This window comes from Nilaparvata lugens, chromosome 1 (assembly GCF_014356525.2).
Source record: "Nilaparvata lugens isolate BPH chromosome 1, ASM1435652v1, whole genome shotgun sequence".
NCBI lineage: Eukaryota > Metazoa > Arthropoda > Insecta > Hemiptera > Delphacidae > Nilaparvata > Nilaparvata lugens.
In genome coordinates, this window is record NC_052504.1 from 82210858 (window position 1) to 82238669 (window position 27812).

Here is a 27812-nt window from a genome sequence, read left to right on the forward strand (position 1 = left end):
CAATGATTGAAAACCTTTAAAACACACAGGGACTTCAACACCAGAGCCTTCTCGAACTAATCTTACTTTATATGAATAAGAGCTGTCATTAAATCTTGCTTCACATTCATCTTTTCTGGACCTTCTTCGAAGAACAGGATGTATTGATATGAGTCCAGCTAAATAACTATTTTGAGCATCAGTACCCCCCTCACAACCAATGTCATTGAACTGTTTGATCAAGTATTTTTCTCTCTGCAGGTGATATGTTTTTGAAGCACTTAAATCGTTTACATCGACAGTCTTCTCCGGTTTCAAACGAACAAACACGAAGCTTCTTAGCAACATCAGTTACTCTGCCAGTTATTTTGAGTTTTTTGGATGAATTAACTTCACTTACACATTTTCATCACTATCACTATCCATTGCGTTAACAATCCACTAACAATTCGTAAACAATACACGTAAATAAAGCACGTACCGTAACCGCAAACGCAACCAAACGTTTCTTCAAACAGCAGTACACTATACATGATGCATTACTGCGCATGCGTCAGAGCCACGTGGGTTGGACTGAGTTGTTTATTCACCAGTTTCAACTGGACTGAGTTGTTTCTTCCACTGTAGTACATATCTTTCAACTGCTAAAAACAAAGAAAGGAGTTGTTTGTTCCCCTGTATGCTTCGTCATGTCAAACTACATCCGAAAAAGTAATGGTTGCCAACATAAACACAGTTTGCCATTTTTTGGACTATGTTGGTTTTTCCATTGAGCCCTTCTTTGAAACATATTAGGTACAGGAAACAACTTGTATAAGTTATAATTTGATTCATCTACGATTGGTAAGCTCAAAAATTAAATGATTTCTTTAGACGTTAGTTTACAGTTACATCTATCAAATTTTCGAATTCCCACATATTTTTAAATTCAGGTTTAATGGTAATTTGTTCTGGTGATAACCAGCAATCTTGGTTATCTGATAATACAATTCTTTAGTTTAAATAATGCTAGGATGTAAAACATTCAATTTACAGAATGGTAAAGAGTTTTCAATATCTTTGATCAAACTTAATACAATGATATTCAATTGGTTTAACACATCTATAAATTTCTATGTTTATCATTTACAAATTTCAATTTACTACTCATTAAAATTATAATTAACAATCTTCAAAGTCTGATTAAATTCAGCCATAAGTTCTGAACTCAATGAATATTGGGCTGATATTTGATCAATCAAATTGTTTTGATTAGTTGTCAATGTTTATGTAAATAATCATATCTTTCACCATCATAAGAGTCCAAATTTCCCGTATTAATTTTATTGCGGCTCCTATGCCATTCACTAGTCCTCTTTTAGATCATTAGCCACACTAATAATATCTAACTTAGCTTCTATTACATGATTGATGATAAATTTCAAATAGTTTACTATTTCTCTTGCTTTACTACCATTATCAGTTATATATTCTACATTTTCCTTTATTGGAATCTTATTTCTAATATTTTCAGATAGGTACCTTACCTAATTATACAATAATTGTATAATTAGGTAAGGTACCCATCTGAAAATATTAGAAATAGTTTTTCTATTACTATATACTATTATAGTTTTCAAGCGATTTGACTGACATTGGTTTGTGAATGGTAAAGTTCTTGTCTGACGTAGTGGGATTCAAAATATAACAATAGGCTTTGTTTTCTTTCACTTTCACTAGACACTGAGGAATTTCAAGCCCGGAAATGTTTTTGTATGATACTATAGCTTCACTTTCATTCATATTTTCAATTGGAATTTCTGTAATGGATTGAGTTCTAGCTTGTATCAGAAATGATTTTACTTGAGTCATTTGATTTTTGGTAGGGCTAATTCACTTTTGAATCATTTTTTTCAGTGTTAAAATAATGAATAGGCCGTTTAATTCCATTGAAATCAATACTGTCATTAATGTAATCTAAATTTATTTCCAGCTTTTTCATATTGTCAAGTCCGAGAAGAAGGTAAAAATTTCTATGAAAATCGAAAAGATAGAACGTGTGTTTCGATTTTTCTAATAGAGACATTTTTGTACTGTATTTCTCGTGTGAAATACCATGCGCTGTTGCTACTTCAAAAGGTTCCTCGATTCAGTTTTCTTTGTAACATTCCATACCTATGATGTTCTCACGAATGACCTAGTGCTTCCTGTGTCGATTAGAAACAAGTGAGATAGATAGAAGATGGGGAGAGATGGGAGTAGGCATGGAACAGGGTGTAGTGGGTAGATGGGGAGATTTCCAGGGTAGTCAGTGCTGATTTTTGAGGGTAGTAATGTGAGTCGGGAATATTCCCATTGGGAAGGAACTTATGATTGGGGAATATTTCTCTGCCCAAGAAACCATGGTGATATATAGAAAATTGCATTTAAATAGTTTATATTTATCAATTTCAATCACATTTGACAATCATAATAATTTTATTGACCAAAGCGAAAGTGAGGTCTTAGTTTCGACTCGATCGGCTTTTGTCTGTTTGTTTGTTTGTACCGCAGTTACAGTCGCAGTTATTGTCCGATTTGGATGAAAGTTGGTATTCAAGTTCTTGAAGCAAAGCGCAGAAACGTATGTATAACGATCTTTCATAAGACCTCCGGTTTTAATATAATTTGAATATAAATATTGTGCCGCTCTAAAATGTGCTGTATTGAATGAATGGTATTGTTGGAATGCTATCGATAGAGGACAAGAGTTGTCAGCGGTGAACCTTGAAACGTCTGAGCCGCTCCAAATCATACTGTATTTACTTGATTGCACCATTTCTTCCCTTTTCAACACGATATTTCCCTGTTTCATAGATGAATAGTTTCTAGACCTACCGAACCGGCCAGAGACATAACAGCTTAGCTGTGAGTTAGTTAGCTCTTGTTTTCGTTTTAGTATGAGATCAGAAACCGACTTGTGAGCATAAACATTCTGCTTAGGCATAACAAGCCGCCATAACATTGAATCCACTTTTCATAAGTCCAGTGTCCCTGGAAACAATATCTTTAGCACTTTCAAAGGAGAAAATAATAGATGTCATGGATAAATCTTCACAATTTACTGTAAACATTCTGCTTAGGCATAACAAGCCGCCATAACATTGAATCCACTTTTCATAAGTCCAGTGTCCCTGGAAACAATGTCTTTAGCACTTTCAAAGGAGAAAATAATAGAAGTCATGGATAAATCTTCACAATTTACTGTACTTTCTTAATGGCCCTTCTCATTAGTTTGAAAGTTGTAGGCTATTCATGAGTGAGGTCTACTGTTCGCAGAACTACTAGTATTCAAAAAGCTACATTAACAATTGAATATTGTTCATCAACGGAAAATATAGACTTGAAATATTCCCAAAGTGAGAGTACTTTACCAAAATTCATGTAATAGTTGGAAAACTATGAGAGATAAAAACATTTTGCATTCAAATTAACTATTATTCTCTCTATTATTTTGAACTCATCATTAATTTTGGTGGGATTGGATCACAACAGGATATTTCAGGAATATGTTTTTAGGCATTTTTAGTCAGCGTCTGGCGGCTTCGAAATACATAGGTGAAAGATTACTTAAGCAAAACAACTCATTCTCGGTAAAATAGCTTTATTGGTAAATCCTTCGGTACCCCGCCAAGGTTCTTCTGCAGACGGGGCACGTTATTGCTAATGGCACGTCTAAGTCATTGTCGTTCACCGAGTGACGATGTACACTCACGCACCTTCCGCACATAACAAAATGTCCACAAGGCTCTGAAATGTAGGAGCGCTTGTGGACTTCGCAGGTGATGCAGGCCAGGTCGTCTTCGCCTGCGACGGAATCATCTTCCTCGATTGGAATAGCAGCCAGGTATTCCACTTGCCGCTGGCTCAGATGTTCGGCTTGCTGCAAACATATTAGATGGTGAAGCGAATGAAATTCAACTTGACATAATTGAAATTCAAGCTGTTCCCCCTAATACCGTAGCTGATATTCAACGCAAGATGAACCACATGATTTTGTACATTTTGCCTTTCTAATGCTTGATCTAGGTGATGAACGAAAGTTTCCACTCTACGTAACGAAAATTAAGTTAACCAAAATCCTTAAAGGATCTGAGAATACCAAAGTGTACCGGATGACTGCGCATGTGAGAAAGTTAACTCATAAAAAATAAAAGTTGATAAATTGAAATAATGAGTGTGAAAATATGAATCAGATATATCCGATATTCCAGCCATAACTAGTCTTGGAAATTTTACTTCAAAAACCCAACCTACTTAAATTTTCAATACTTGATAAGATCAGGTTAATCGCCACATTCAGAAGAGAAAATAAATATGTAGATGAGTAGATAACTCGAATGAGTAGAAACAAAGAGTAGAACCTATTTGTTATATTTATGATCCTATATTTATAATATTTAGATGTTAGTGAGTGTAGCGAGGTCTACTGTTCTCCGAACTACTAGTTTATTTTTATTTTTGCATTGTCACATTACATCAAGTTTTTGAGTTTCACTCATATGACTGGTGACATGTCAATATTACTAAATCTAAATTATTATATAATTACTATACAGTATTGTCAAGTAAAATAATAATAAATGCATGATTATACATATGATGCCTTGATATATACAAAATAACTATTTATATAGTCTATATACTATTCTACTAAATTAAAATTATGAAATGGAGTACACGGTTTTTTCAATTAGAAATTTTCTGACTGTTTTTTTGAAAAATTTTACCGAATTTATGTCTCTAATGGCTGCTGGTAGGTTATTGTAAAATCTCATTCCGGCGTAAAAGGGAGTTTTTCCATGAATGTGCGCCTATGAATTGGGTAGGCAATCAGGTTTCTATGACGCGTATTGTACTCATGGTTATTTGTGCACAAGTGAAATTGGTGAATGTTTAGTTTAACAAAAACTAGCAATTGATATAAGATAGTATATAAAAGGCAGTGTAAGAATGTCAAGGTCTTTACAAGGTCTACAAGAGTCTCTTGCTCGTGATCCACAAATCACTCTTAATATCTTCTTCTGGATAATGAAGATTTTGTAGCTATCAACTGAATTCCCCCAAAAATTGTCCCATAGCTGAAGTGGGAATAGTAATCAATAAATCATCCATTCAATAAAGCAGTGTAAATAGCTCACAAATTACATCAATTTTTAATATAATTTGGCTAGACTTTACTCTGAGTTAACCAGTTAACCTAGATCACCTATATCAATGAATCGAGTTGGGTTAGTTGGATAGTATTGATACTGGAATTAAATAGGTACTATCAATTTTACTGAATTTTCAATTTATGTTAAGTCTTGTAGTTCTTCACTTCATAAAATTTTCATCCCTAAAATATTTTCAAATTTAGATGCTTCAAAACCAAACCCTTGTAGAAAGAATATTACACATTATTATCACAAAAAATGAAATATTCACATACTAATGAAATTTTGAAGGAGCAAACATTCTGGTATGCTCTTTATTTTGTTATTTTTGGTTTTAAATTATTGTGAGCTTCTTTATCTGCAAAGTATATCATTATCATTAAATTTATTGAGCAATACAAGACGAATTAAACCCAAAATTAAACTTCTTGAGCAATTCAAGATGAAGTAAATCCAATATTTTGTTCAATAAGGTTACTTGACTGTTAGGAATCTATTTACCTATATTTTAATCATTCAGAATTACACAACTTACAGAAAAGTACCAAAGGCTTATAAGCACAAAACGGTTCCAATTCTAATTTATACAATTAACAGTCCAAATGTAGCTAGGTTATGTGTCACTTAACATTCATCAATTACACATTCAATTTACAATTCAAAACACAAAAATCATGTTTAAATTAAAAAAATACCTCTAAACTAAATTAAATCAATCACAATCAATTAGAAAATTCCAAACTTTGAAAAACTATAAAATTTTGAGACCGAAAAGACAAACACACTATTTAGAACTTATCACAGCTGTGAAATATGAGTATAACAGATTTAACCTACAAGACATAAAATGAAACATGTACTGACACTTAAAATATTTTCTGGATTTAACAATGTAAAAAACTAGTTTATTCAATTTCAAAATGCTTCAAAGCAAGTTTAAATTATCTACATAGATAGATAGCCTACATACCTGAACAAATGGCGATGGTGATGGTGTTGGTACCTCAATCTGGTGTCTCAAAATGGTGATGGTGTCTCAATCATGTTATTGTGCCTCATAGTGTAGTGTCATTATTCTGCCTTATAGTGTAGTGCTTCCAATTCGTCATTTTCATCTCTTCTTAATAAATCACTTTAGTCTTTTAAAATAGGAAGTAGGCTAATAATAATAAAACTTGATATGTACATTATTTACATTTTCCTCTTCAGGTCTATTGCATGTTGTACTTTTCGAAAGTCATAGGGAAAATGAGTTCTCCCCTTTGCCCAGGCTGGGGTTCTGGCAAGTGCTCTATAATGTCAGTAGATTTGACAATGGACAAATCTCCTGGTTCTTTCCAGTTGAAGGTCGTACTTGTTGAAGTTTTCTCTCTTACTCTTGTAAACTTCACTTGTGGTTCTGTGTCGTAAAAACTTGTAATTTGCCCAACAAAATGAGACACTGATTTCTTCAATGGGAATTGGACAACAACCCAATCATTTAGTTGAGGCTTGTAAATGATTGGACTATTGTCTTGTGGGGCAATAAGTTCTTCAAATTCTCGGTCTTCTTCTTCTCCCATGTCAGTGATTTTACGAAATTCCTCCCAATCACAGTCACTTTCATCTTGACAAAGGTCTTGACACAGGTCATCATCACTCTCGGAATCTGAATATGCCCACAGGTCACTCTTCTTAGACATTTTATTTTTCTTTTTACTTGCAATTCCCACATCTAGGTCTATGTTCTCAATCAAGGTAGGATCTTTTGGTTTTTTGTTATTGGATTTAGGTTGATTTTTCAGTTTCTTTCCACTTTTTTCTTTCTCTGTCTCTAGGCCTATCCATTCATCACTTGTAATAACTTTTGCTCTCGTATCCAGTCGTCTTCTTGTCTGCTTGTCTCTCGTCGTTTTTATTTATTTTTTGCAATAGCAGAGACTCAAAACTCCCTGGTGAGATTGAAGAAGCCTCAGATGTTGTGGGAAGGTCTACATTCATTTGCAGGCCTGATTGCTGAGAAGTAGTGAGCTCGGCTGGTGCACTACAGGTAGATGTACTCGGCAACACTAACTCTTTTGTGCAAACTACATCGTTTTGTTGTTCACTCTTCTTCTTTTGCTGTTCTTCAACAAGGTTAGTTGCAATGTTATCCAGGACTGCTGTACCTCTGGTTGGCGTCTTGTTGGCAGTGTAGAGCCCATATTCTCTGAGTAGACATGTAAACCTGGAGCTTAGTTCGTTCTGGATTTCAAGGTGAATATTGAAGTCACCCTTCATCTGAAGGAAAGAACTCATACATGATTTTGTACCTTAGATAATGCCCATCATTACTAGAATACCAACTAGGAGTCAGGGCACTCCCATAGTAAATTAAAACAATTGAAAATTAACTTTTATATGACTAAAATACATACCTCAGGATAGCGAATGCTTGTCTTGTGTTACAACAATGATCTCCAATATGGAGGAGGCCTAGACCAAACTGCATTATGGGTACAGCTGATGAATCAGCTGTGAGCAATACAGCGCGATATTTGAACAGTGTCCCACTGTGTACGGTGGCCCACTGTGTACTGGTCTCCCCTATTGATACTGGAACTAAATAGGTACTATCAATTTTACTGAATTTTCAATTTATGTTAAGTCGTGTAGTTCTTCACTTCAGAAAATTTTCATCCCTAAAATATTTTCAAATTTAGATGCTTCAAAACCAAACCCTCGTAGAAAGAATATTACACATTATTATCACAAAAAATGAAATATTCACATACTAATAAAATTTTGAAGGAGCAAACATTCTGGAATGCTCTTTATTTTGTTATTTTTGGGTTTAAATTATTGTGAGCTTCTTTATCTGCAAAGTATATCATTATCATTAAATTGTGAGCTTCTTTATTGTGAGCTTCTTTATCTGCAAAGTATATTATTATCATTAAATTTCTTGGCTAAATTTTACCGTGCGAGCAAACTCTGTATCTCAGCTATTTTTAGAGATATCTACTCAATTTTTTTTAAATGAAAGAGGATAACAAAATAAAACTGGGAAGCCCAAATTTTACCCAAAAATCAAATTTTTACACTAAATATGAAACTTTGAAAACTCACCTTTTTTGAAGAATTGTCAAACAGTAATCTACATCATATATTTATGAATTCCAACCAGATCACTTCGAAAATATATTGCATTATTATTATTATAAATCAATGCCCCGACACTTTCAAATTTATACAAAAATAATATTTTTAACTGTTTTGTTTTTGTTTTTATAGGGCTTCTTGTTAGAAGATTGAGGTTATGGTTTCACTTCATTCATTTTTCAATTACAACCAAGCCGAGCCGATAATGTCAAGTGTCGACAGTAGAAGATATCGATATTTTTACTCCGTATCGATTTTTAGTCTTGAATATTTTTCAAGATTTTTTTCTATTCTAAGGTTGGATACCTGTCATCTGACCTGGAAGAGTACACATTCATAACAATATTTATAAATATTACGTAAGGGGATTTGTCATTTTTTTTGGTATTTACTACCGACAGATTTGGCATAAGTCTTATTTTTACCACATCCATTTCTGTTTGTAACAGTTTTCCACTCATCTTCTCTTATAATACAGTCCTTAATTGCAATATCTTTGCAATAATAACATATTGCAATAATGTCCACTATTATTTAATGATGGAAAGTCAATACTAGATGTTGAAGGAGGAAAATCTCCGTTGTTCTCATGGTTACTATTTGATAAAGCTTTTTGTGAACTAGTGAGATGTCTATTCACAGTTTTAGTTGTTTGCATGCCAAGTAAAGAATTATTTTCATCACTTACCAGTTTTGGCTTCGTGAGTTTGAGATTTCGATCCTTACCTTCCACTATGTCAAGTCTTCTACTTAGTTGTAGTGAATTTTCACTCAATTTCGTGAGTTCATCTAGCACAATATTCAGGTTGCCATCGTTTACAAGATTTTTATTGTAGTTCAAAGTAGGGCCTGACTTGGTTAGAGCTGTAGGTTGGACATGTTCAGACAGAGATGATTTTTCTGAATAACCTAAATTTCTTAATAAAACTTCAATTTTCTCTAACAATTTAACATTTCCAAGGTTCATTACATTAATATTATTTGTAATTTCGTCGAGTTTTACATTTACATCCACAAAATCTTTTACTCTGAATTCAACCCTTTGAACTCGTTTAACCTCACTTCACAGCTTTCGCAGTGCCACATTGAAAGTTCACCTAATTCCGTAATCTTTCCTAAATTTTCCGATGAAATGTTCACACATGACGTATGAAACCAGTTTTCACAAAATACATCACACATGATTGCATCGTCGTTATTTTTTATGATATTTTTACAGAGCCTGCAAAAAGTCTTGCTACCTTCAACCGCCATCTTGATCACCAGTCACCAGATCACCTGTTGCTTCCTCTTTAGAAGACATAGTTGCTGGTACTTTTGTACAATGCAATGAATAATTTTGAAGTTTTTAATTTAACTTCAAAGATAATGAAAAACTGCAAAAATATGTAACTAAAAAATTCCTCAACAAAATTATCACAAACATGAAACAAAATAAAACCGGTAAACACTTGCCGCTTGCCGGCTTGTTCTTAGTCAATGACTAACTCAATTCAAAATCACACACCCTCTTGAACATCATCACTGACAAAACGATTTATAGGTTTAATGGTCGAGTTAGATTTAATTAGTAGTGTCCAAGATTCAATGGTTCATTAGATTTAATAAGTGGCCTAGAAACCGGGCATAAGAGTAATATAGTCTGACAGTTTCAAATTGGCAGGCAAGTGAAACAAGTTTGAATGTTCTTGTTTGGGGATAAGACTCGTTTAATGGATTCTAGATATTTCCGAATAAAAATTGTTCATCTAAGACCAATAATCAAAACAAATAACGCATTACTCACCGTTGAAGGATTTTGTGTCTTCATGAACAGGCTTCTCTACACTGACATGGGGGTAGATTACAGACTCCATGTTTCCTAAAAAATAAGAAAGTGTTGGATATGAATGGGAAGAAAAATAACTAAAATTGTCAACAAGTTTAGAGTCCAAGCTAGGGACTTACACATTTCAGGATGGATTAGAACCTTATGACACAAACCTCCTGCAATCTTCAATTTTTCCCTGAGGAATAGAACATAATTGATTATTTCAAACAAGAATGAACAGTTAATATTACATCAGATATACCTGGATCAGATATCCTTCATAGAAGACAGTTACAAGGTAGAGAATCGGAAACGCTGTTCTTCTATCTCTCTCTATCGTCATCATGACGGCAATAAAAGCATATTATTATATTATAATATAGTAATATTTGTAAAGTGTCTATGTGTAGACAAGTATGTACAATTGAAGTGCATTATTGAAAACTTATGAGTCTATAAAGATCTAGACAGATAACAATAATTTTCACAGTCGCCATTTAGTATAAATACCAACACAAAATACATGTTTAATGTCAAAAAAATATTATTTATTTAAAATATTTTCATTTTATTAATATAAAATGCATTAGAAGAATATTTATAGGGCTACGGCATATCTTGATCGATCGGGGTGGAGTCAGATAGTCTGAAGCTCTGCGTTGCTCGGAAGCAAGAAGGAGTTGTAGTGATAATTGGAAATGTGATATACGATAAAGTTTATGGACATCAAAGATGAGGTTTGGTTTTAGAAGCTGGATGCGTTGGATGATGAATTGAGACGCAAATCCAATTGCTCTAGTAGTATACGGAAGGTACACTAAATGCTGCTTTTGATGGATTAAGTAGTTGGAACGAAGGTGCGGTGAAAGTAAGACCAGCAAGCCGTTTTGCACTGGCTGCTACCACTGGCGTCGACTTTTGTAAGCGTGCTTGATCAGGGACACTGCTAGTGGGATTTTGTGCCGTAGTCTCCGCTGAAGATGTTGATGGGGCGGACATATTTGTTGGTAGGGTAAGGACTCGAAAGGGAATACTCACAGTTTTCGCTCTATAAACAAGAGGAAAACCCAATAGCAATGTGTGTTGATTTTACAAAACGTTATTTGTTACGGGAATGATTTGATAATCGTGAAAAGCTAACTATATCATTACATAAGTAAAAGGCAAAAAAATCATTATTTATTGAATAATAAATTGGACCTATATATTTTAAAAAGTTTGATTTTTAATCAAATCTGTTTGTCTTACCTGGAACCTGGTACAGTAGAATAACTTCACTCTTCAACATTATAATATTATGTTATTATATTATAGTCTAGCTCAAATCGATTTTGAAAAATAATTTTATTTTGAAACTTTGGTTTTTGTAGCTAAAATATTCATATAACTTGCAAATTAATAATTGATTATAAGTAAACACAACCATTATTTTGCAATGTCAGCAGTCCAAGTTCACTGTAAAGGTCGGCCGCCATCTTGGTGAACATTCCAAATTCGACTTCTATCGGTAAGACGACTCTTTTTTTAATTTTTCATTTATGGCATGTTTCGGCCATGATGCCATTATGAATAATATTTTTTCAATTACTTGATAATGACGACATCATGGCCGAAACATGTTGTAAATAAACAATTTGAAAAAAGAGTACTTAGATTTTTCTTATTTATTTCTATTCAAGAGTAGTCCTAACGAAAAAAGATAATCTAATGATGTTTATGGGGTGTAGCAAGAAAAATATAGCACAGTATGTAGAAAAATGAATAAAAAATTAATAGTTTATTCTGATGTCAAATCTATGGAACTCAGATATTGATCAACATAAAATTCTTGAAGTACCTCTTACCTCTATATTTGAGGCCCATTCACCATCACGCTCGAATAGCACAATCAGAAAGCTTTCTGGTATCCACACTACCAAGTGGCACATCTGTGCTCCTGTGATGTGCAGCTGACCCTGAATTTGGTAGTAATAATCGTGATCAGTGTCGACCACCGAACTATCTTCTACAATTTTTATAATGAAGTTTTTACTTGACCTTATGGCCTCCTCAATGTTCTTCGCCTTTCGGAAGGTATATGGGCATTTCACCTCCACAATGGCATTTTTATCTGAAATCATGCCATCTGGACTGGCCCCTAAAAGACCTGACTCATGGAGCCAAATTCCTGTCCTCTTCACCTTTACTCCTTTCTCTTTTTCGAAAATTTGTACAGCCGTTTCCTCATTATCCCTGCCCCACTGCAAGCTCTTTACACTGGACAAGTCATATGCCTCATGTAGTTTGTTAAAAAGTGAAGGAGGGAATCTCTCACGTCTGCAAGCAGACAAAACCTTGGCAAAATTACTGGCAGTCAAGCGATATTTCCTTGCTACAAACCACAATAGATTTTTGCCTTGACCGACAGTAATCTCGGCAACGTTCTTAATCACCTCGTTCTCAATAGATTCTTTCTCAATAGCTGGAGCAGCTTTCAAAAATGATTTTTTATCTACTGCAGCCGCGAATTCCCTAGACAATATGATCGATTCAATCGTCGGTATTTCGGCGACTGCAGTAGGCTCTGGTTTCTGGGACAATAGCCATGTGAAACCGACGTTGAAGTCACTTACTCAACTCTACTTACTGTATGTAAATACATAATATATTTATGTATTTGACAATATGTATATTTGACATCTTATTCAATACAAGAATAATACAGCAACGTTGCAATATCATAGGCCGGGGCCTTGTATTAGAGGTGGCTATGGTAGAATACATTTACATATCAGCAGGCAACACACCAGCACAAAACGAAAACGTTGATGATTTACTCAAGGTTTGCTAGTCTTGACCCACAAACAGCCAACCAACTAGCAAACAGCCAAGGCCGTTGCAGGAATGCATCATGCATAACATTTCTGAGCATCATTTGTAAATTTGTTTGAGTTCGTTTTGTGCTGGTGTGTGGCTAAATTTATATTTTTTAAATTTTAATATTGTTTGTTGAAAAGATAAGCTAACCATTAATTAAAGACAGTAAAATCAATGAAATTTATTCAAACGGTTGTGTCATTTGATCGGAAATATTCCTGCATGCCATGTCTTTCTCGGTAGCACCCATGTACTTGGGATGGTGTTAGTTGAACAATAACTCATACTTGCGTACTCATTCAATAAGTTTTCCATCATCGATAGCGCGCACTTGTGTATTGTTCCAAGTCTAGCAATGAACTATTCTGAATGATTTCTGCTACACGTGCCACATACACTATACTAGTTACAACCGGGCCTACAATACTATTGAGAGTAGAAATGAGGTAAACATATCTTCCCACCCCTATCCTCTGTGCTGAAGTTTGTTACACTAGTGAACAAATTGTCAAAAAATAACTTATGATATTTGTCTCTGGCAGACTCAGTCAATCGCATAACCATTTCTCTTATAACACTGTAGTGTTAAGCATATGTTGTATTCATAATATTATGGTAAATGTGCTTTTGTAACTAACACTTTATTCATTAACCCTCCGTCAGGCGCAATGTCGAGCCTCCCGAGTTCGGGCGCAATGTGCCTGACAGGCGCTTATCATAAAATGCCATGTAAATTCAAAAAAAGACACATTATATGGAACTTTTTCACAAACTACTTTATTATTCAGATAATTGATTACTTATTTAAAGACAAATATAACAACTATAGTAAATTTTATTGGTTTATTTCAATCTTAATAAGAGTTTTTTATCAAATCTCAGTTCAGTTTTTGCGAGTGAATGTGACTGAAAAATATTGACTTACAAGTTTTGTGAAAAATGACTCAATCAACACTGCAATTAGATTTATACCGAAATAACTAAAACTAAATTTTATAAACTGTTGTAAATACAAATAAAAAATAATGAACTATTATAAATATGAGTTGAAACTTGTATTTTTTTAGTCAGATTCACTCTCTGATTCAACAATTTGTTGGCGGGTTGCAGTGCAGCCTTGGCATACCATATTGGCATGAGATAGGCAAATCGCCTCATGGCAATCATGACATTCGTAATTCGACAGCCTTCTGTGGCCAGTTTCCGCAGCACAAGTGATGCATTTACGCCTCTTGGGAGGTTCTTGCGTGGGCGACTTCTCTCGATCATCATCAGCACTGGGGCGATATCTCTTCAGACGAACTTGTAGGCTGCTGGGAATTCCAGTTGTCTTCATACTTCTTCTCTGTAGCTCTCCATAAACCAGTTCATTCGCCAGTTTTTTCAGATACATTCTTCTGCGCAGGGGTTGTAGTTCATTGCACATGTAGATAACTTGTGAATTGATACCACCCACATTCAGCATTGCAAAAAAAATGACCATTGGCCAGCGCTTGGTGTTCCGGCTTACACTGTATGTCATGCACATTTGATCTGCAGTATCGACACCACTTTTTGTCTGATTATAAAAAGTTACAATCTCAGGCTTCTTCCGCTCTCCAGAATCAGGGTCAATTGTTGAGTCATTATGAAGGGAGGATAGAAGAATGACATTTTACCTTTCACGAGGGATGTAGGAAACCAGAACTTTGCCATCATTGAATGCAAACATACTGCTATATTGTTTTCTTCCTTTCACATTCACAAAATCTGGTGGCAACGCTGATTTATTTTTTCTCAAAGTGCCAACGTAGGACAGTTTCTTTTTTCTCAGTTCATCAACCAAGTCAACATCAGTGAACCAATTGTCGGCTGTTATGTTCCGACCTGTTCCAACAATTGGTTCAACCATTCGTCTCACTACATCAGTTGGTTTATTGCTCAAACAATATGGACCTGCTGGTTGTTTACCAGCATATATTTCCATCTTCATAGTGTACGTCATTCTGGCATCTACGAGAGCATACACTTTTATTCCATACTTGTTTGGCTTAGATGGTATGTACTGCTTGAAGCTACATCTACCTCGAAAACCAGGAAGCATTTCATCAAGAGTCACGTTCTCCCCAACACAATAGCTCTTCTGACAATTCTCCACAAACTTTTCAAATACCTCCCTAACTGGAGCTAGACGGTCATATTTTTTTCGATCAGCTCGATTTGTCCGGTCATCAAAACGGAGGCAACGTGTTAGAGTCTTGAATCACTTCAGATTCATTACAAGACTAAATTTCTCTACACCATCACCCTCAGCTCCCCAAAGTTCTTCTAGACATTGCCGATTTGCTTTGTATGCCCCAGCTAGGTACAACAAACCAATGTAAGCCTTCAATTCAATAACATCAGTAGGCTTGATGTCTCGTTCTCTAGAGAATTGGTCCTTGATAGAGTTCATGTATTGGTTTGTACATGTTACAATTGTGTCAAGGATGTCGTCAGTAAATAAATTGCTCCAACATTCAAAAGCAGATTTAGCATTTCTTGCATTACCTTTTACACCAGGAAGATGAGTTACAATATTTTGAGATTGTACCCGACGAAAAGTGCTTCCAGGTGACTTTTTCAACCACTTAGTCTTCTTGTCTTTGCCCAAAAAAAATGTCTCATCTGTTTCTTCACTCGTAGTATCTTCATCATCACTAAACTTATCACAATCCTGCTCTGTATCGGAATCACCTTGTTGTTCCTCCACTTCATCTTGTGAATCGATGTCACTTTCTTCTCCCAAATCCTCATTGGCCGCTGGGTCTTCATCATCGTCATCCTCAAGGAAACGTTGTAGCTCTTCAATATTTTTCTGATTGGTCATATCATACGTTTCTCGAGCCATTTTTCCAGTAAAACTGAAACCAAAACAAACAAAATTATTTTTATAATAGCTTATTTGTATAATTGCTAAATTACTAAATTACTTTTTTATAACTGCTAAATTATTTTTATATAACAATCAAAGTAAACTGACTGAGTAAATAATCATACAAAATATACATTTGACCAAAAGTGAACGAGTTCAGGCGCAACTGGCCTGAGAAGCCAACCTGAAAAAACATATATATTTTTGTAAAACAGACACAAATTTGATAATTATGTTTATAAAATGATCAAATTAAACTGACTGAATGAATAATGAAACAAAAAACATACCTTCAAAAAATGGACGAGTTCAGGCGCAACTGGCCTGAGAAGCCAAGATAGACAGATCTCCTCAACACACAATCAGAACGGTTACTGGTATGAGGAATCTTCAACACCTTCAAAATTGACGCGAGTATCCTGGAGACTAGCGATGTACGCGCCCTAGCGGCATCAAGAGAAACTAAAACAAATCTGCTGTGCCTGTCAGGCCTATTGCGCCCGACGAAGGGTAAGTCTACAATATTGAACAAGATAAAAAATGAAATACTACATCAATTTGGAACGTTCATCATAAAACTCGCCATTCTCTTATAAACAGTTTGTTGCCACAACAGTGGCATCAATATTATCAGCTGTCTTAAAGAGTTGAGTTTGTTATATTAATTGAAATAATCACTCACTTAAGAACACATTCGCTTATTAGTTGTTACTTATATTTTGTATTCATATTTTATTTTCTGATAGCTCTGATGCACATTTTTTCCAGTCCTTCACCTGACAGTCTTCACCTAATTTGGACACTGTTCCATGCCTCTTGAATACATCAATATAGGTATCAGTTTTTTAGATAACCCTTTCAGACCTGGAATATTTTTCATGAATTTTTCTCACCTGACTATTGTTCATATTGTTGTTCTGGACCCCTGTAATGCATAGAATAACAGTAGCAAATGACTCAAATGAGATTTTATTTAACTTAAAAGCATGCCTAGCAGTAATTGAAATCTATTGAGACTCATGATTTTCCCTAGATGTGAAGTCAACTCTGAGACTCATGATTTTCCCTAGATGTGAAGTCAACAGAGTGTTTGACTTCCAATAATCACTTATCTTCGGCATCTGTACAAGTCCCATATGAAGCAAAATACCAAAAAAATCTCATTTCCATTATATCTGCAGGAAACCACTTAAATAAGGATGATAAGGATGTGAAGTCTCGATTTTGGCCGTAGTCTGGATTTGGACAATTTCTGTGCTGCATAATGCAGTGTCTTTTGAAGATTTATGTCGAATTTTTAACCTGCAAAACGAACAGATCATGTTGATTTAGAAGTAAGTCGAAGTGATCGCCCAAAAAGTAGTCAAATCAGAGCTTCAAGATAAGTGGCCGAAGTCCAATAGAAGCGCTGATAGAAGAAAATACGTTGACAACATGGAGAAATGTGGCTGAAACCGCAAAAAGGAGAAGAATAAAGCTAAGAGTTTCAAGCTGTCTGTGGTTAAAGAGAATTCGCTAATCGAGTATCTGCAAGCAGTAGAAAACCATAATGGGGTCTCCATTGGAGTCATGACAGGCTGTGTGGAAATGATGCAAAAAGCTCAAATTAAACAGAAAAATGTATTAAGATAAAGAAAGGAAAAAAGATGTTGTCGAATTCCACTATAACATTTTTATTCACCAAAACTAGTTTTCGTTTTCGCAACTGAAGCTGATATTTACAGGAAGCAGATGGGAAACATTACAGGTGTGGCAATATTTACAAAGGTTGGCTATTTGATAAAAATATAAACTAAGTACTATTACAGTATTAATACATACAAACAAATAGTGAAAATATTTAATGGCATACATATGATTAATTAATATAAGGATGAGATATAATTTGTGTAATAACAATTTCCAAATGAAATGTTTGACATGGGAGGGGGGAGGGTGTTGTGATTTGGAGTTGGGTAACCTAAAAGAAAAGTAGCAGAAATAAATGTAATATGAAAAACAATTGATAAATGGCTATCTGATGTAATAAGGACAAGGATTATAATACTGACTATGTAATGAGATGACTCAGAAATAGAAACAAAAAATTAAAAACAAAGGGTTCAAGAGAAATAGACAAGTTATTGTGAAATAAGAGCTAATAGGATTATAAGAAAAAACTGGATACTTTTAGAGACTCAAAGTTTGTGTGATCATTTAGACTAATTAAAGAAGAGTCATTTTCAAGGATTCTGATCTCCATGGCTTCAAGGGTGTTCAGTAGTTTACCTTTGTTGGTGATGTGTAAAAATTCTATTGTGAAGTTTTCTGTCAAGTTGTGGTTTTGTTCTATCAAATGATTGGCAAAGTTAGAGTCAGTTTTCCCTTTCTTTAATGAATTGATGTGTTCTTTAATTCTGTCTTTGAATTTTCTCCCAGTTTGGCCTACATACTGTGCATTGCAGTCTCTGCATTTTAGACTCCTACATTAAAAAAGTGAATGACTTCATGGAAGAAAACAGCTTTACTCCAATTCCTCAGGACCCTACCACAAACTACAATAGACTAGTCAAGAAGACCCTCAACAACTTTTCAAACCTCTTCAACAATCAATGGGACATCAAGAAAATCACAGCCATGAACCCTCAGACACCACGATTCTTTGGACTACCCAAAACTCATAAACCAGGTATACCCATTCGACCTGTAGTACCTGTAGTATCAGGAATAAACTCTCCTACCTCTAAACTAGCATATAAACTCAAAACTCAATATAAACTCTTCATAAGTTATTGAGAAGAGACTGTGGCCCGACCCTTTACAATCTTTACTATGACAAATCAGATAAACTTTGCGGCTTTGCGGATCTTTTAACTTTCTTTTAAATCTGTAAATATACCTGTCTTCTGATGCCCACTTGACCAAATCGCTCTTTACTGTGACGCGGTGGATTAAAATAGTTGCACAAACACTAACTTTAAACACCAACTGACACTGAGGTGGTAGTTTAAAGGTACAATGTTGCCTCCCTCTCATCTCTATCATGAATATTGTCACATAGAGTGTCCTTGGCCTCAAGAAGATCGTTTGGATCATGGTTCTGCCAAGATAGGTGCTCATTTCTTCCAATTTCATCCCATGGCTAATCTATCTGGTTGCAAGTAGAAATTGTTGAATGTAAAGTTATTTTTTATGAATGTTAGTGCCGCTTTTTTTCTCCACATATGCACTGAATCCATTTGAGTTTGTATCTGATCAGTTAGATTGAGCTCCATTTATGAGTTTGTGAGCTTCATAAATGAGATCTTCATAGATGTCAATTAATGACCTGTTTTTTATTCTAAAATAAAGAATTGCAAAGTGAATTATTGTTTTTATCCTCTAAGGAAAATGCATTAGGACACCTGGTGTGCAGAGAAACTTGCTTAATATCCAAGCCTCTCTGGATTTTAAAGAATGTCTGTGTCCTGACAAGGTTCAGGACACAGACCACACATCCAACCGAATGGCAGCAAGGAGCCGCCATATGTGTTGCAACGATGCAACGATGAAGGGGCTCTCAATGGGTATTTCTCTTATTACTATATTTTCTATATATATTATTATCCATGTCTAAAGACAGACAAGGATAGCAAGCCAATGTTGATCACTTGCTAACTTTACAACGTGATATCACCATTTATATACAATTTTCCAAATCTTCATTTTTGTTAGAAAAATCATAGGAGAGGATTCAATAATTCAGCATTTCCTTACCATTGTAATCACTGATTCAGCTGGATTAACTAATTCAGCTAGAGAGAAACTCAAGACCAATTCCCTCCTCCATATCTCAACAAAGGACGAAGGAGGGCAATTGGAAATTCTGTCGAAATTGAGAGACAAGGTTTCCTGCCTGTAGTTGGCCAAATTGGATTCGGTGTATACTGGACCAGCATTGACGTCTGGAAGGCATTTCTTCTTAATTACTAAGCAGGTATTTGAAATACTGAGTTGCTGGATTATCTATCATATCACTTATTACCGAAATGACTTATAAGAAGATTTTACGTCCTCTATCTTGGCTGGCTATATATATCTTCACACCATTTGGAATTGGGATGACAATTGAATTTTTAAAATTCTTACCTTTTCTTGTAATTGATTTGGGACAGTTCAAGTCCGATTGATAGGAAACTTCTCTTATTAAACAATTATTTTTGGATACATTCCATGAAATTATAAAACATTTAGCTGGGTCAAACTTGAAATGCCACTGGCCTGCTGATTTTATAAGCTCTGATGCACATTTTTTCCAGTCCTTCACCTGACAGTCTTCACCTAATTAGGACCCTGTTCCATGCCTCTTGAATACATCAATATAGGTATCAGTTTTTTAGATAACCCTTTCAGACCTGGAATATTTTTCATGATTTTTTCTCACCTGACTATTGTTCATATTGTTGTTCTGGACCCCTGTAATGCATAGAATAACAGTAGCAAATGACTCAAATGAGATTTTATTTAACTTAAAAGCATGCCTAGCAGTAATTGAAATCTATTGAGACTCATGATTTTCCCTAGATGTGAAGTCAACTCTGAGACTCATGATTTTCCCTAGATGTGAAGTCAACAGAGTGTTTGACTTCCAATAATCACTTATCTTCAGCATCTGTACAAGTCCCATATGAAGCAAAATACCAAAAAATCTCATTTCCATTATATCTGCAGGAAACCATTTTAAATAAGGATGATAAGGATGTGAAGTCTCGATTTTGGCCGTAGTCTGGATTTGGACAATTTCTGTGCTGCATAACGGTTCGTTTCAGTGACTACAAGAGTTAATATTTCCGAGTCCAAAAACAGTTCGTAAAATTCGTGTAAAGCACAATCCACCATGATTTCAGAAATGTCACTATTTATTCCTACATCTATATCATCTTGATTATATGGAATGTCTTGTTGAACACCATCTGGTAGACTCCAAAGAAGTTCTAAGCTATTATTCTAACTTCTAAGCTATTATTCATCGTGTAAAATGTTTACATTGAACAAACTGTGATATGAGTGTTTAAAACGAATGAGAGTTTAGCTTGGCATATTCTGATGACACCACTAACAACAGCACAGGGAATTCAAACATGTTGACCAACATGATTTTTAATCAGCTGTTTGTTGGTTTATTGAAATATTGGTTTATTCCTTTAATATCCAATGTAAAATATTGCTTTTTTTATCAAGAAAGCAAAAAAAAAAAAAATAAAATTTTATCATAATATCATATTTATCTTCTGAACAAAATCGAATATTGAAATGCTAACTAGATATATGAACTCGTGGAATATTTCTGAACTAGATGAGCAGTCGAGAAAGTTGATAATGAGGTAGAAAAAGGAGCCACAGCTGTTGGATGGGAACACTGCACGAGAGACAGAGACAGATGTGGCCCTCACAGCATTAATGGACATCATATGACATATGTGGGGGGCCACAAAATGGTGCACATGCACTACCTCCGTAAACAAAGCCGTAGCGCATTCGTGTGACGTCAGTACAAGTAGGGCTCCTACACCAATAAAAATTCGTTGATTTCAGCTGATCTATATCAGCTAGTGTTTCTATTGGTGTAGGAGCCCTACCTGTGCTGATGTCACAAGAATGTGCTACAGCTTTGTTTCCATAGGTAGTGGCACATGCCGTTCGCCCCACCCAGGTGGGCGGTAGCTCCCGTCCAACCACACAACACGAAAGTATGCCTTGTGTGCGGCGTTTTTGAGTTCACATGTTTGTAAACCGCTCTCCTGGTGACAAATGGAATGTTTTTATGTTGGATTTTTTTTGCAAACTTGATATCACAAAATTGATATGTAAATATAAGAACAAAAACGAATTATTATCATTGAAAGAAAAAGTATTCAACTAAATATTTTACGTTTAAAAACGAACACACTAAATATATTAGAAATGAAGCTAGACTTGCTAACAAGACTGATTCAGGTAAATACTCATTTGCATTTGCTGCTCTTACTTTCTCCACCCATCTCTGGCCTGCCTCCAGAATACTCTGTACCTCTTTTCTAGATGGCAGATGAGCCTTGATATCTTCTCCTACTTTCAATAATTGAAGAGGAAGCTCAAATATTCATATTTATAAACTCCAAAAAGAATTGCCAATTACCTTTATCTAACATGCAAAAGGTGAAAAAAAATATTGATGAAATAACAAAAGTGATCAAACTTATTTAAGCCTACACTTGACTCTTACTGAACTGAGTAATTACATATTAACAAGTGACATAAAGCATGGGAAATATGCTATTTTATGGTGATAGTTTTATTTGAAAAACTATACTTTCATAGTAGAAAAAGCAAGTGGTGCAATGATGGGGACTGTTCGGTTCCAGGCTATATTATACTATGTATACTAAAACCCTGCAAAAATTAAGCTTTCCCTAATTTGTAATGAATCAATGTCTTTATTGACTGGGCTATAAAAGGGACTATCAAAATATGCACTTGCAAATATTTGGCATGCTGCAATGAACCTGCAAGTGTTTGAAATAATAATTTAACAGTTACTAATTTATTCTTGTATTATTTGTCAAATTGTGGCGAACACCATTTTTCATTCCTCCCAACTTCATAGCTTCTGGAGAGTCAATGTCATTCACAAAATTTGGGCTGGACCTCCAGTAGAATCCCTTTTTCTCAGTTGAAAGAGACAACCCTCGCCAGTTTTCAATCAAATTTTCTTGAACATCCATAATTTTCTCCTTCTTCTGAGGTGTCCTCTCTTCTTCCTCCCTCTGAGGTTTATTTTTGTCCAATTTGTCCTTCTTCTGAGGTGTCAACTGTGCCTCCTGAGGTGCTTTCTCCTTCTCCTCCCTTTATCACGCCCTCTAATAATTAGGGTTGTAATAATTAGGGTATTAATTTAGGGATGTGTGGTAGAGAGGACCAGGAGTCCTAACTCCGCCCTAATATAGGCATATAATCAATCAATCAATAATTGTAATAATTTTAAAATTACCATCTAATGCTTTTAAGTAGTCAATTAGAAAATCGTTGATACTTTTTAATCAAATTGTTTTTCAACTGGCCGAATTCAGTTTCAAAAAATGCTCCAGTAGCTGTCTCAGATGGGCTACTCATTTTTGAAGCTAAGCAGTTGCTCCACAATAGTAGTATTACAAAGAGTCAGATCAATTCGTTCAATACTTCTGGAGAGTAGCTTACATTCTGAGGAGATACTTAGTACTTCTGGAGATAGCCTACCTCTGGAGAGTAGAGAGTGCCCCAATCTTTATCATCGATAACCTCTCTCTCTGCTTCTTCTATTTTTTGACTGACCGATGAATTCATTCCAGTCTGAGAATCCAACTCATCCAGGCTATGGCCATACTATCTACTCTTTCCTCTCCTTCTTATTGGTTTTCTTCTACAATCTCCTCTCCTGCCCTCAAAGACAATGAACACTGAGTCTTGTCACAGGCCAAATGTATTTTTTGAAGTCACCAAGACTTCTGACTTCAAGTTTTTAAAACTTGAAGTCAGAAGTCGAGTTTAATTGCAGAAGAGTCTACATTGCTACAGTGGTTTCAAGTTTCTGTTCTCGGAAACTTGACTACAAGTTTGGGAAATGCATCTTAACTGCATGATTTAATTTAATTTTCACTTTTTATCTTCCAAAAATTCTATTCGATGAACAAATCATGAACAAATAATTTTTTTTTCATCAACACAAGTTTCTTATTCAATTTTTATGGTTTGACTCAAATATGCATTATCATGCATGAAACTGACATCTGTGTACAAATGAAATGTATGGTGTGTAACCTTTTATTTTTTCTAAGTAAAGTTACTATTTGTAACCCCACTGTGGTTGAAAGGATTACTCTTCAGAATTCAGCTTTTGGAGACTATTGCTCAACTTTTGACCAATAATTAACTGCTCAACTCTGGCAACTAAATTTGTAAATTGTCAATTGAGTTCTAAATACACGGGCAATAAATAAAATCAATTGCAAACAAATACATTTTCAATTTATTGAGAATCGATTTTCAAGTTCATATTAAATTTCATTATATATCTTAATCCTACAACTCTTATATTACGAAATATAAGAGCATACTTTTTTCTGCAAGGAAAATACGATCAAAGTCAAATCTCAATTACTTCAGTTCAGAAATCTGATCTCCGTGATGTGTGTATTATAGATCTATGCTTCAGGCGACAATTTGTCAATTAATTATGTATTCATTCAGTAAAATCTAATTTCTAGGATCCTTAAAAGAGATTGGCCATTCCGAAAGCCCTTTAACCCACCAATTGAGTGAACCCGGGATCGGGTCTCACAAGCTGTGAAGTGACAACTAAAAAAACCTCATTAAAAAAATCCAAGATATTGTTTAACTCCAGCTGCAGACACTGTTTACTCTTTACCGAATTATAAATTCTAATTGGGAAGAATGAAAAGACACATTTAGAAATTGAAGCAAAACTTGCATGCTCTTGGAGAACAGGAGAGTTGTTTAACTCCAACTGCAGACACTGTTTACACTTCACCGAATTATAAATTCTAATTGGGAAGAATGAAAAGACACATTTATTTTCTATCATTCTATCATTCTTATCTATTTTCTCTCATTTTATATTACGAAATATAAGAGCATACTTTTTTCTGCAAGGAAAATACGATCAAAGTCAAATCTCAATTACTTCAGTTCAGAAATCTGATCTCCGTGATGTGTGTATTATAGATCTATGCTTCAGGCGACAATTTGTCAATTAATTATGTATTCATTCAGTAAAATCTAATTTCTAGGATCCTTAAAAGAGATTGGCCATTCCGAAAGCCCTTTAACCCACCAATTGAGTGAACCCGGGATCGGGTCTCACAAGCTGTGAAGTGACAACTGAAAAAACCTCATTAAAAAAATCCAAGATATTGTTTAACTCCAGCTGCAGACACTGTTTACACTTCACCGAATTATAAATTCTAATCAGGAAGAATGAAAAGACACATTTAGAAATTGAAGCAAAACTTGCATGCTCTTGGAGAACAGGAGAGTTGTTTAACTCCAACTGCAGACACTGTTTACACTTCACCGAATTATAAATTCTAATTGGGAAGAATGAAGAGACACATTTAGAAATTGAAGCAAAACTTGCATGCTCTTGGAGAACAGGAGAGTTGTCTAACTCCAACTGCAGACACTGTTTACACTTCACCGAATTATAAATTCTAATCGGAAGAATGAAAAGCCACATTTAGAAATTGAAGCAAAACTTGCATGTTCTTGGAGAACAGGAGAGTTGTTTAACTCCAACTGCAGACACTGTTTACACTTCACCGAATTATAAATTCTAATTGGGAAGAATGAAAAGACACATTTAGAAATTGAAGCAAAACTTGCATGCTCTTGGAGAACAGGAGAGTTGTTTAACTCCAACTGCAGACACTGTTTACACTTCACCGAATTATAAATTCTAATCGGGAAGAATGAAAAGCCACATTTAGAAATTGAAGCAAAACTTGCATGCTCTTGGAGAACAGGAGAGTTGTCTAACTCCAACTGCAGACACTGTTTACACTTCACCGAATTATAAATTCTAATCGGGAAGAATGAAAAGACACATTTAGAAATTGAAGCAAAACTTGCATGCTCTTGGAGAACAGGAGAGTTGTTTAACTCCAACTGCAGACACTGTTTACACTTCACCGAATTATAAATTCTAATCGGGAAGAATGAAAAGCCACATTTAGAAATTGAAGCAAAACTTGCATGTTCTTGGAGAACAGGAGAGTTGTTTAACTCCAACTGCAGACACTGTTTACACTTCAACGAATTATAAATTCTAATTGGGAAGAATGAAAAGCCACATTTAGAAATTGAAGCAAAACTTGCATGCTCTTGGAGAACAGGAGAGTTGTTTAACTCCAACTGCAGACACTGTTTACACTTCACCGAATTATAAATTCTAATCGGGAAGAATGAAAAGCCACATTTAGAAATTGAAGCAAAACTTGCATGCTCTTGGAGAACAGGAGAGTTGTCTAACTCCAACTGCAGACACTGTTTACACTTCACCGAATTATAAATTCTAATCGGGAAGAATGAAAAGCCACATTTAGAAATTGAAGCAAAACTTGCATGTTCTTGGAGAACAGGAGAGTTGTTTAACTCCAACTGCAGACACTGTTTACACTTCAACGAATTATAAATTCTAATTGGGAAGAATGAAAAGCCACATTTAGAAATTGAAGCAAAACTTGCATGCTCTTGGAGAACAGGAGAGTTGTTTAACTCCAACTGCAGACACTGTTTACACTTCACCGAATTATAAATTCTAATCGGGAAGAATGAAAAGCCACATTTAGAAATTGAAGCAAAACTTGCATGCTCTTGGAGAACAGGAGAGTTGTCTAACTCCAACTGCAGACACTGTTTACACTTCACCGAATTATAAATTCTAATTGGGGAGAATGAAAAGACACATTTATTTTCTATCATTCTATCTATCATTCTTATCTATTTTCTCTCATTTTATATTACGAAATATGAATTATTAATTTGAATAATAATCTTCTATGCACAAATTCTGAGTAATTTCTAATCTTTCAATAAAATTTAACAATGTGCTTCTCTATTCATGTAACTCTATTTTTAAACTTTTTTCTGTTTTTGATATTATAGATTGAAATTCATAAATTTACTTTTTTAACACTATTCAACATTAATTTACTATTCTATAAGACACAATTCACCTATTAACTTTTTTTAACAATGGTTGATATGATCGAATTATTAGTTCGGTCTATTTTGTCATATAATTTTCTAATATTACAGGTGTAATAGTTAGTATGATTAGTATGCATATTTATTTAAAGAATTTAAGTTGCTAGTTTAATCATATTATTGAAAGTAGTACAATTACCTTGATAATTTGGAAAATGAAGCTCCAGACTACTCACCAGCTTAATCGCAGTGGAAACTTCTAAAACAATTGCGGTCTTTATTTAAGCACAAATCTAAATTGCACTTGCCACATTTCAGGTAAGAGTATCCAGAACAATCTGGAAACTTGCATCGCAGTCTTGTATCACTCCAAACTGGCCAGTGGTCAATTCTATCAGTTCGCACATCTTTAGGTGGAGCAGCAGCTCAATTGTGGATGTACTGGGTCTGCCACGCTTTGGATTTTTCTCTCCTATCTTGCAAAGAGTAACGGCAACTATCTCTCTGAACTTTGATTGAAACATTGTACTTTCAGGATTCATCATCCGGTAAAGTGTCCAGGCATTCATACAACTAAGATCCACTAGGTGGTGAAATATTCCGAAATGCCACTTTTTGGACTTTATGCCAATTTTGTTTTGGGCCATATTGCTGTCAAGGAGGTCTACCCCTCCCATAAATTTGATATACTCTTCAACTGAATCAGGACGAGGAATATCAATTTTTTCATTTGCATTTTTGTTGAAATGTTTGCATTTTCCAATAGGCTGCTCCCCTACAAATTTTGAAGCTATAGCCACAATTTTATTGTCAATCCATGTAACAACTGACACATCCACTTCATCTACAGTAGCAACATTCTCGAAAGATTTACCTCTTTCTGTTTTCTTCATCTCCTTCTCAGATGGCAGTTTCAATCCAGGAAATCTGTTTCTTCTAATAGTGCAAAGAGAATGAATTTGACGTTTTTCTAAGTATACTAGAAGAGGTAGAGTGGTATACCAGTTGTCAAAGTAAAGTTTGAAATGCTCTCTACTTGGAATGCACCTAGCAAGTCTGACAACTGTGTTTGCACATGCTCCTAAATCTGGCAACATTTGACTGTTTTCTTGGCCAGAGTGAATCTCGAAGTCATAAGCAAATCCAGATGTACCACTTGAAACAAATATTTTAAAACCCCACTTGTGGGGCTTCATTGAATTAAACTGTTTCATGTAATGACCCACTTTTGTTGAACATATTTGTTCATCAATTGCAATATTAGGCTCCATGGACACACTTT

General features: G+C 34.9%; 3 protein-coding genes across 3 annotated transcripts; all 3 read right to left on the bottom strand.

Moving 5' to 3' along the window:
- Positions 1-3587: 3587 nt before the first annotated feature.
- On the bottom strand, positions 3588-11621 carry LOC120356265 (E3 ubiquitin-protein ligase SPL2-like). Its single transcript, XM_039445176.1, has 2 exons — positions 10060-11621; positions 3588-3880 (listed from the first exon to the last, which is right to left on the bottom strand). Exons 1-2 carry the CDS (start codon positions 10081-10083, stop codon positions 3602-3604), a joined length of 303 nt encoding a protein of 100 aa, XP_039301110.1. The 5' UTR covers positions 10084-11621; the 3' UTR covers positions 3588-3601.
- A 2374-nt stretch (positions 11622-13995) lies between these two features.
- On the bottom strand, positions 13996-14923 carry LOC120354770. Its single transcript, XM_039442411.1, has 2 exons — positions 14621-14923; positions 13996-14533 (listed from the first exon to the last, which is right to left on the bottom strand). Exons 1-2 carry the CDS (start codon positions 14921-14923, stop codon positions 14003-14005), a joined length of 834 nt encoding a protein of 277 aa, XP_039298345.1. The 3' UTR covers positions 13996-14002.
- Positions 14924-15181: 258 nt separating this feature from the next.
- On the bottom strand, positions 15182-16347 carry LOC120354781. The gene is made up of 2 exons (XM_039442484.1): positions 16123-16347; positions 15182-15821 (listed from the first exon to the last, which is right to left on the bottom strand). Exon 2 carries the CDS (start codon positions 15806-15808, stop codon positions 15182-15184), a length of 627 nt encoding a protein of 208 aa, XP_039298418.1. The 5' UTR covers positions 15809-15821; positions 16123-16347.
- Positions 16348-27812: the final 11465 nt, after the last annotated feature.

What these genes read in the sequence shown, in the direction of transcription:
- LOC120354781 (XM_039442484.1), bottom strand. Translation starts at nt 15,808, where the DNA reads ATGGCTCGAGAAACGTATGATATGACCAATCAGAAAAATATTGAAGAG.
- LOC120354770 (XM_039442411.1), bottom strand. Translation starts at nt 14,923, where the DNA reads ATGACGTACACTATGAAGATGGAAATATATGCTGGTAAACAACCAGCA. An exon ending in TCAATGATGGCAAAGTTCTG is followed by an intron (nt 14,534 to 14,620) that starts GTTTCCTACATC and finishes GATTCTGGAGAG; the next exon opens with CGGAAGAAGCCTGAGATTGT.
- LOC120356265 (XM_039445176.1), bottom strand. Translation starts at nt 10,083, where the DNA reads ATGAAGACACAAAATCCTTCAACG. An exon ending in AGACACAAAATCCTTCAACG is followed by an intron (nt 3,881 to 10,059) that starts GTGAGTAATGCG and finishes ATATGTTTGCAG; the next exon opens with CAAGCCGAACATCTGAGCCA.